The 9,849-nt window shown below is 41.0% G+C and overlaps 1 protein-coding gene across 3 annotated transcripts in view; it reads left to right on the top strand.

The window, feature by feature from the left end:
- SLC39A8 (solute carrier family 39 member 8) overlaps positions 1–5,499 on the top strand; it is a 70,016-nt gene extending 64,517 nt beyond the window's left edge. For all 3 annotated transcript variants that reach the window (XM_021680423.1, XM_021680424.1, XM_044912902.1), the window contains 3 exons: positions 1,149–1,356; positions 1,555–1,739; positions 3,995–5,499. In XM_021680423.1, the coding sequence (XP_021536098.1) occupies positions 1,149–1,356; positions 1,555–1,739; positions 3,995–4,144 (543 nt within the window). In that variant the 3' untranslated portion in view covers positions 4,145–5,499. The remainder of the gene's footprint in view (positions 1–1,148; positions 1,357–1,554; positions 1,740–3,994) is intronic.
- The last annotated feature ends 4,350 nt before the right edge of the window (positions 5,500–9,849 follow it).

The raw sequence follows: 9,849 nt of genomic DNA on the forward strand, positions 1-9,849 counted from the left end.
CTGTTGAGGTAGAGTTGAGGGGAGGAGAATTAGGAATAAAATGTTCTCCAGTTAATTGCAAATTGCTTCCCTACTTAAAAATAAATTTGCATTTTATTATCTTTTTCTCCAGTTTCTGGAAAATGCTTTAGGTGGCATTTGGTATTTGATTTTATACAATTTTGTAAATTTCGTGGAAATCTAAATTCTTACAAAGGTTTTGTTGTAGGATTTTCTGTTTTTATTATTGTTGCAAAATGGAAAGAGGTGTTAGTGCAAAGGCAAGCCTGTTCCATCACATTTCATGAAATGTGTTAAGAGAATCATTGAAATTTAGAGCTGATAGGAAACATGTTACAGCTTAATCACCCAACACGCTACTTTGGAACACAATGGAAACTTAATAAGTCATTGAAAAATGTATCATTTAGTACATTATCTTCATTTCACAATTGAAGAAACTGAGGCCCAGATTACCTGCTCAGATAACATAGGAGGGATTACAGTAAATGTTCTTTGATGTTATTGTGCTTTAAATATGGATTTCACATGTACATTGTAACATGGAAAAAGACTTTAAATTTAGTGTTTGAAAAACTTCCTTTATTTTAAAGTATGCAAATGAATCGAATTCTTAGGTTAGTATCTGTTACATTTTAGGAAGGCAATAGTAAGAATTGTTTATACAAACCAAAGGATTTTTTTTAAGGGGAACCCAGAGTAAAATGTCTTTTAAGTGGCTTGTTCAAGGCCTGTCAACCTATTCATTTCCTTTTTCCCTACCATAAGTTTTGTTGTCATTCTGTTGTTATTGTAAGTGATTAGGAGTTCTTAACCACTATGAAAGACTCTCTGTTGGCACCATGTGTCTTTCTGAATACATAACACATCTCTTAGTTCTGTGTATCTCTGAGACTTTCAAGAAATGTTGGTTATTGGGGCACCTGGGTGGCTCAGTGGGTTGGGTGTGGACTCTTGATTTCTGCTCAGGTAGTGATTTCGTGGTAGTGAGATCAAGCCCCCACGTCAGGCTCGGGCTTGGAGGCTCTTTGGGATTCTCGCTCTCTGCCCCTTCCCCCCAGCTCCTGCAAATGTACTCTTTCTCAGTCTCTCTCTAAGAAAAAAAATATATTGGTTATTTTGTTGGTTGATTTTCTGTTATTTTACAGGATGGCAAAACGGAGTCAAGTTCGTGTACCTGTTTGAAGGGACCCAAACTGTCAAAAATAGGAACAATCGCCTGGATGATAACGCTCAGTGACGCCCTCCACAATTTCATAGATGGCCTGGCGATTGGGGCTTCCTGCACCTTGTCCCTTCTTCAGGGCCTCAGTACTTCTATAGCAATTCTGTGTGAAGAGTTTCCTCATGAGTTAGGTAAGAGGCTCTGTTCATACTGTGAAAGTCAGTCACTTCTTGGTTTCGGTGGGTGAGACCTTTTAGGCGACACACTCTTAAAAATCCCACTGATACATCAAAATGAGGGAACCCTGGTTGGACATCGATGCGTATCTTTTCTCATCCCAAAAGAGCCCAAACTATTCACTTGATGTTTTCTTCTTCTTCTTCTTCTAGGAGACTTCGTGATCCTACTCAGCGCAGGAATGAGCACTCGGCAAGCCTTGTTATTCAATTTCCTTTCGGCGTGTTCCTGCTATGTCGGGCTAGCTTTTGGCATTTTGGTGGGCAATAATTTTGCTCCAAATATTATATTTGCCCTTGCTGGAGGCATGTTCCTCTATATTTCTCTGGCAGATATGGTAAGAAATTTTAAAATTTTGTTTTAATTTAAAATTTAGAATTAAACATCTGGGTTATGAGTTGACTAAGGGTAACCTTCCGCTTTCCACAGTGTGGAAGTTCTGTTGTAATTTAAAACATTCTGGCTCAACAGATAACTCTTTTATATTAATAGGATTTTGAAAGTGATTCTCACTGATCTTTCGATCTATGATCTTATTGGTAGAAAAAGAAATGATTTTCTTCTGGTGAAGTAGAGATATTTCCCCAGGTTTTTTGCCTTGTGGGAGGTAAACCTTGTTCTCTATTGTAGTATGTCCCCACAGGACCTCTCCCCCCTCTTTTGTGAGGATGTCACATTTAGAAGGGAATAACTTGTTAGAGTAAACAGCATTTTGTTATTTCAAAGTTATAAACAGTGGCAGCCTTTTGGGTTGAACTAAAGCTGGTAAATTGAAATAGGACAACATTGACTTGGGTCAGTATATATTTTTATCTGTTTATGTCCGGGCTGTGTCTACGTCTTTATGTCTTTTATGTGTGTGTGTGAGAGAGAGAATATCAATGGTCCTGTGCCCTGTGCATTTTCAAATGAATCATAGACAGCTTTCTAGAAAATGAAAATATGTTCCATATATGCAAATCAAGGAACATTTCCTTTGCATTTGGAACTGAATATGTATTACATACATAATTTAATAATTTAGCTTCCTTCATCTGCATTCTTAGCTCCAAATGATAACTGTCTAGCTCTGTTCCTTGCTCTTTGCAGGCCCTTATTAGAGCAAGCATTTCATCTCTTGGAACTGTCACTGCATTTATATTTTTCTTCACAGAATTAATGTCTCATACTGTATCTATGCTAGGGCATCACTTCTTTCTTGGTTATAAGAATGGAATCTATTAGAATTGTTCAGTTTAAGGAAATAGTCCTAATAAATGATGCCATATGCCTTTATAGCAGTTTTGCTTTTTTCAGAATAGTTTCACAACTTTCACTCACTTGATCCTGGTAACAACTTTCTTAAATCAAGCACATGGATTGATGGGATTCTGGAGACCTCTTGGATGCTTTGGTACAATGTGCCATTGTATATATAGCAAATGGTTTTGGAATATGTTTTTAAAAGCCGGCATTTACAGATCTTATGGAGCCTTTTCAGTAGAGTTTATTTGCTGAGTGAGGGTAGATTTTAAGTACAGAACTTAGAGTTTTATTTGCTTTTACTGTAATGTGATTGTTATAGCCTTCAATCCTAAAAGAGCACATGATTTATTTAAAAACCTTAAGATTTTGGGGCGCCTGGGTGGCTCAGTCATTGGGCGTGTGCCTTCGGCTCAGGTTATGATCCCAGGTCAAGCCCCGCATCGGGCTCCCTGCTCGGCTGGAAGCCTGCTTCTCCCTCTCCCACTCCCCCTGCTTGTGTTCCTTCTCTCGCTGTGTCTCTCTCTGTCAAATGAATAAATAAAATCTTAAAAAAAAATAAAATAAAAACCTTAAGATTTTGTGAGGGGTAGAGCAAGCAGAAGGAATTAAATGCGTAGTGATTTCTAAAAATTTACTTGATCAGCTACTATTGATTGATATTTCTGTGCCTGGCCTGGAATTTGTAAGGCACTGGGGACACCGGGGTGAGGAAAGGAAGCACAGGCCCTGCATCTGTGGGGCATTCTGTCTTTAAAGAGAGGAAACTGGAAATTCAATGAACAAAATCACACTCCATGACTAAATAATTAAAAGTAAAAAAGTCTGTGAGCTAAGAGGAAAAGCAATCTCTGCGGTGAGAGATGATGTTAGGGGAATCTAATATAGGTTAGGAGGGGCTAAGGGAAGCCTTGCTAGAAAGTATGATTTAAGCTGAAACCTCAAGGGTATAACTCATTGAAAAATTGGAGGGGGAAGAGTTCAGATAGCAGTTTGGCTGGGTGTGAAGATTTTGATGGGGGAAAGGGTGGATCTAGTTGAGGTCCTGAAAGAATGGTGTGGATGGAGCATAGAGAGTGAGGGGGAGAGAGAGAGACAGAGAGACAAATAGGAGGCATAAAATGAGGTAAATCCCATTCCACTGATTCACTCACTTGGGGAACACTATTTCCATACTTTTATTCCTGTTGGTGTCTGATAGGGCTAGATCTCCCTTTAATGCTATCTATACTAAAACATTTACACATCCAAATTAAATCCTCACCCCCACACCCCACAGAAATCTCTAGGCGACTGTTTTACATTTTACCACCAGATGGCAATAGTTATCTAACAATGTCTCTCTCTTAGTTTCCAGAGATGAACGATATGCTGAGAGAAAAGATAACTGGAAGAAAAACCGATTTTACTTACTTCATGATTCAGAATGCTGGAATGTTAACTGGATTCACAGCCATTCTGCTCATTACTTTGTATGCGGGAGAAATCGAATTGGAGTAATGGGAAATGAAAGATGGTGTTATTAATGAAGGCATTTAATAAATAAAAACATCTCCAAAGGGATATTTAAGCTGATCCTATTTAGTTCAAAGATAATCTTGTTTTCAACTGTAGGTCAAGAAAACTGATTATTGGTTTCAGATCTGTTAAATAGGCCATTATCTGTTGTGAAAAATGCTTCAAAGTGTTTTCAGTTCCCGTCCAAAAAGGCTGGGACACGCGATCTTTGGTCAATACCCACTTCTTCCTCTTTCATGCATTCTGTGACCACTTAGACACCCAGACCCAGAGAAAAATACGAGCTAGGTTGTATAAGCCTTTAAACCTCCATGGCAGGCTCAAAAGCTCACGCGGTTTCAGAGTGGTTTTCTTTCAGTTAATTTGTTCCAGTGATTTCACGACAAGTACATTAAAATGTGGAAGAGGATTGACATGTATACAACACAGATAGAATGATTGCAAGGCCTTAATGAGCCAGGAAAGAAAGATTGCTTACAGCTTCTGTTCTGTTTTATGTACCCGTTAGGGACTCGTAGGATTGTTTTAAAAACCATCCTAAAAAAATGTGAATTATGATACCAGTAAAGTTTTGTCAGCCCTACTAAGTTCAGACTTTATCTCACATCTTATCGCTAAGTGAAAGCTCTGCCAGATCCCACACAAATCCAGAATTAATTTTTTTAAATGACTTAGGTTGCAATCGCACCAAGGCACACGGCAGAAAGTGTGAGGCTGGGGCTGCTCGGCTTCAGGATACCGTGCATTTTTGCTTTGTGAAGGGAAAGACTATGTTGGTTTATAGAAAGAAACTGAATGTAATTTTAAGCAATTTACTTTTAAAAATAAACACAATTATTTAGCAGAGGATATTTTAAATAAATGCAAAATAACAGGCAGACCACTGTATGGCAAGGACTGATTAACTAGAAAACACATTCCTTAATGGATAATTGAGAGCGATCGGTAAAGACTTCTGTGTTCAGTCTACATTTTTTCTATATGGCATACCTTGAGGAAAACTTCCACACACCATGGTTATTTTTGTACCTCTTTTAGGTGATAGGGCCTATTTGCTCCCTTAGCAGCTATAGAAAGCTGGTCTGCAGTTGAACATCCTGACCCCAATTCACACTCCCACGGCACTTCAGGGGAGATGATTGACAGTGAGGAAAGTGATGGATAAAAGCCAACAATGACCTCAGGAATCACATTTTCCCACAGGCCATACAGTGATGTCACACAGCAACAATGCAGATTAGATCAACGTTTAACACGTCTGTTAATGTAGAATTCACTTTATGACTGACAATTTAAAAAATTCTTGTTTGACCAAATAGTAAACACGTTTGAAGCCATGCACTGTGTCCTTCGTTATTCATTTTAATATGTATCCTTTTGAGTGACTTCCATGTACCTGGCATTATGGGGAGAGAGAGAAATAGGAAATTGGTGATGTGTTTATTGCAGATATAACAAATATTATTTGTTGTTCAGCAAATAAATACTGTAAAGATTAATCAGTAAACATAGAATCGATTTTTATCATTTAATCTGTTTACATTCAGTCTTAAGAAATAATCTTTACCTTTTTAAGGCACAGATTGTATGTCTGGGTTAAGAAGCTATTTACAACATGATATTAAAACAAGATAGTTTAATGAACTGTCATTTGGTGTAGATCATTGTGTATGTGGGCTACCAGGGTGCTTTATATGACTTTCTCCACCTGTTGGTCTTTTGACCGTTTTCCTCAACTATGAGGAGAGCAGAGGCAACAGGACACGGAGGCCCAAAAAGCAAAAAGAAAATTACTACGTATTGGAGGTTATGGTTGCAGGTAGAAAGCAGGATATGGAAAGCCATGATTGCACTTAAATTACCCTAGATAACAATTCAGAAAACTGGTTAACATATCTTATACTGAGGCATTCGTTATGCCAGTTGAAGGTTCTATAATTTGCAAACTTTAAAGATGCTACTATGACACATCAAAAATCATTTCAACGCATTATATTTGGGGTTATGTCCTTCTACTTTTGCATTCCTGAACTTTAAAAAAACGCCTACTACTAGCTGACATTTTTTTTTTTTTTTTGAGTACTGAATCAGACCCTGTCTGACCCAGGCTACCACAGACTGGGGGGCTTGTAAACAACCGGGATTTATTTCTCACAGTTCTGGAGGTTGGAAGTCCAAGATCAAGGCACTGGCTGATCTGGTGTCTGGTTCATAGATATCACCTTTCTTGCTGTGTCATCATGCAGGGGAAGGGAAAGGGAGCTCTCTGGAGCCTCTTTTAAGAGCATTAATCCCATTCATGTGGGCTCCACCCTAAGGACTTAAGCCCCTCTCAGAGCCCTCCCCCCCAATATCATCATCTTTGGGGGGTTAGGATTTCAATATATAAATATTTGGGGGATGTAGCTGACCCCTATTACCATGCTGACATAGAGAAACAACCCACCCGAAGAACCTGAGGCTCACAGCATGTTATTCTCATGCTCACAGGTCTGCAGACGAGGTTCAGCTGATCCAGCCTGGGCTTGGCTGGGTGGCCCCACTTCCGGCTGGGGGTCATCTAGGTTGGGCCACTGTAGTAGGAAGTGACGCCGTCATGTGGCAAAGGGCAGAGGCGTGCAGTTCCAGTATAGGAGGAGAGTGGAGAAGTTCAAATGGTTTCAATTTACCTTTAGTCAACAGAGACTATTATTTTTACCTAGTAGAAAAATAGCTCATATCAATAATAATTCACCCACAGCTTCCAGAATTAACTTCGTTTCAACTCTAACATTTATCCTTATTCCTTTCCTAAGAATATGATTTTCTGTCCTTTACCAGCATGTTAGTGTGTGTAAATGTGTGGGTGCAACATTGCTCTACCCTACGTCAGGATAATTTGTTGTTCTTCAGTCTGTGAGTCTAACCCTGCCACGTCCATTTCTGCGGCAGTTACCTAGCATGGCCAACACGGGAGTCCAGGTGTCTAGCAGTTTCTGACTGGCATTTTGTAATGATCTTGAGATGCTAGGTAAACTCTGCCATGTCTACAAGGCTTTCACCGGAGCTCAAATTTTTTAAAAAAAATGAACTAATTGAGAAGAACCCAAACAGCACTAGGAGTTTAGCAGATACTTAGTGTAGGTGTCTTCCCAGAGCTAATGGCTGATGGCCTGTGCCGGGGACGAACCACCCGTCTGCTGTCCCTGCTCTGACTGCCACTGACTTCCTTTGGGGCTCGCTTTGGTTTTTATCCGGGGGCTACCATGATTTCCAGACTCTCTCTCTGTTTCCTTAAGGTCCATTAGAGGACAAGAGGTTCTTAACCCTGCAATAAATAAATTCCCTCACCCCGATGTTGTTACAGCTGCTTTTTCACTGACACTTTGCCTTCTCCCCGCTGTGGGTTGCAATAGCTGAGCGAGATTGCATTTCCCTTAGCTGCCTTTCTGTGCTGACAGTGCACAAGGCATTCCCCTGTGGCCATTTAACTTCCTGTGTTGGAGGCTCCCAACTTCCGTAGGTCTCATAAGCAGGGACTTTATTAGGAAGAATTCAGGTAGGCTAGGGCAGCAGGATGGACTAAAAACTCTGAAGACCTGTTCCATTAATTCTTAAGATGGGCATTTCCCCCGTTTTAACATTTCCAAATGACATGCTGCTATTGTTGGTAACCAGGTGGCATTGTTGAGATACTTAAAGTTAAGTGAAAACGAAAGTCATCTGCTGGGATCTGGTAAGGCCAAGAAAATGCCAGTATCACTGTGTTTAGCATTTGATGGTATATAATAATAGGCACCTAAACATGTTAGGTTTACTTTCCTTCCTACAAAAGAATGTGGAAGAAGCAATACAGGGCTGACATGGCAGTTCCTGGTCATTGGGGATCCAATCTGTTTTCTGTGGCTTCTGACTTTAAGAAGACTTCATGTTGTAGGATATTTGCTAGAGAAATCCAGTCTTGAAGTCTAATTCCACATAGAAGGGGGGGGGATGGGTAGAAAACAAAAAATTCACATCCAGCTCTTCATCCCCCATAAAGGAGCCTCCTCAGAAAGAACATACAACAACCTCTACTTATATTCGCTGGTCAGAATGAGTCATATGGCCACACTGACTTGAAGGAGAAGCTGAGAAATGTAGCTTCTAGTTGGATACACTGCCATCAATAAGATCAGGGTTCTGTTACTAAGAAGAAGCGAAGAATGGGTATTGGGTAGACTAGTGGCCTTCTCAGGTATAGACAGGTTTGTGTCTGGTTCACTCGGGGAACTTATTATTCTAGATGGTTCTGACACAGCCAGTTCAGGAAACTGCTTCTTTTAGGGATTCTCATGATTTCTTTCAGATTAATTCCTTGTCACCTTGACCATTTTAACTATACTGGCCCACCTGACAAGTCTTACCTCCAAAAAGTATTGTTCATACACATTGGTACTTCCCTTTATAGTTCCTCTGTCTTGGTCTGCTGTGAGTACCACTTATTTGATGTAAAGATGTAAAATTATGAATTGCAGGCAAAGTCTCTTAGGAAGGATTCAAGTCAGAAGTGCCTCCCTCCCTCAAAAAAGCTGAAGTAGTGTATAAAACCTGTCTCGTTCTGTATTTTGGGGCAGGCTCCACAGCGGGCCCTGCAGAATCCTTAGTAGGAGCTTGCTGCGGTCGGGATGGACAGGGTGGCCTGGTGTCTGACTGCCCCCCCCACAGGAAACAGAGAGGCTGAGAGTTTGCTGGTGAGCGGCTTTGGAGGTCAAGCGGGAGAGATACGCTGCGTTCGGCTAGACCTTCAGTCCTAGAGTTTTTGGACAAAGGATACATGAATATTTCCTTGGCCTGGTATGAGCCATGCAGTAGACAAGAGATCTATCTGGTCTGGAACCATTTCAAGTCATGTGTAAGAGGGATATCATCCTGAGGACAGAGAAGGTGAGTACTGGGTGGATTTCCAGCAAACCACGCACTTAGTCAGGTGGGACAAGTGGAGAACTCCGATACATCTTTGGGGGGGGAGCCCCTCTGAAGAATCCTAAAAGTGCCAGTAAGGGAATGGGTTAGCCTTAAGTACCTATCAATCCGGATGGCATGAAACCACACTTTGCACCCATCAAATAAGAACTTTCTATGCCTCTTTTTCTCTTCTCCATCCAAGCACTTAACTCTGGAGGGGCCGGAAGAAACAGTTAGCAAACACGGGGAGTAAGAGAGACAAAAGACAAGGATTTCTTCCCATGTGTCTTGTTTTTGAATAAAGATGGAAGTACTGATTGGTATATTGGGCTGGGTACTTTCCATAATTGACCTGAGACTATGTGATTGTAGGACCTGATAACCTCCCAAGTCCTGTGTCAGAACAGTCATTTTGCTAGCCCCAGTTTTGCCTCAGGCAGGTGGGCAATAAAATCAAAGGTGTTTTTGGTTCGCCCTGTGAGAACTGCTTGTCAGTATGACTGTATATGCACTCTAAAAATTAGTACTCACAGCAACCCTGGGAAATGGGTTCTATTTTTAATAGCAGGCCAGGCTGGAGCTGAGAGCTGGCAGAGGGACGTGATGCATGGTTGGGTGTATGGTTGGGGCAGAGCATGACTGAAGTCCTCCCATCCGCCCTGCTGACCCCATGCAGTAGCTGCCAACAGCAGGAGAATCCCTTCCTCCTGCAGTATCCCCCAGGGCCTTCTCCTGAGAAAGCTCAGCATGGTGCTCACGCT

The sequence above is a fragment of the Neomonachus schauinslandi genome, chromosome 2, assembly GCF_002201575.2.
Source record: "Neomonachus schauinslandi chromosome 2, ASM220157v2, whole genome shotgun sequence".
Lineage (NCBI taxonomy): Eukaryota > Metazoa > Chordata > Mammalia > Carnivora > Phocidae > Neomonachus > Neomonachus schauinslandi.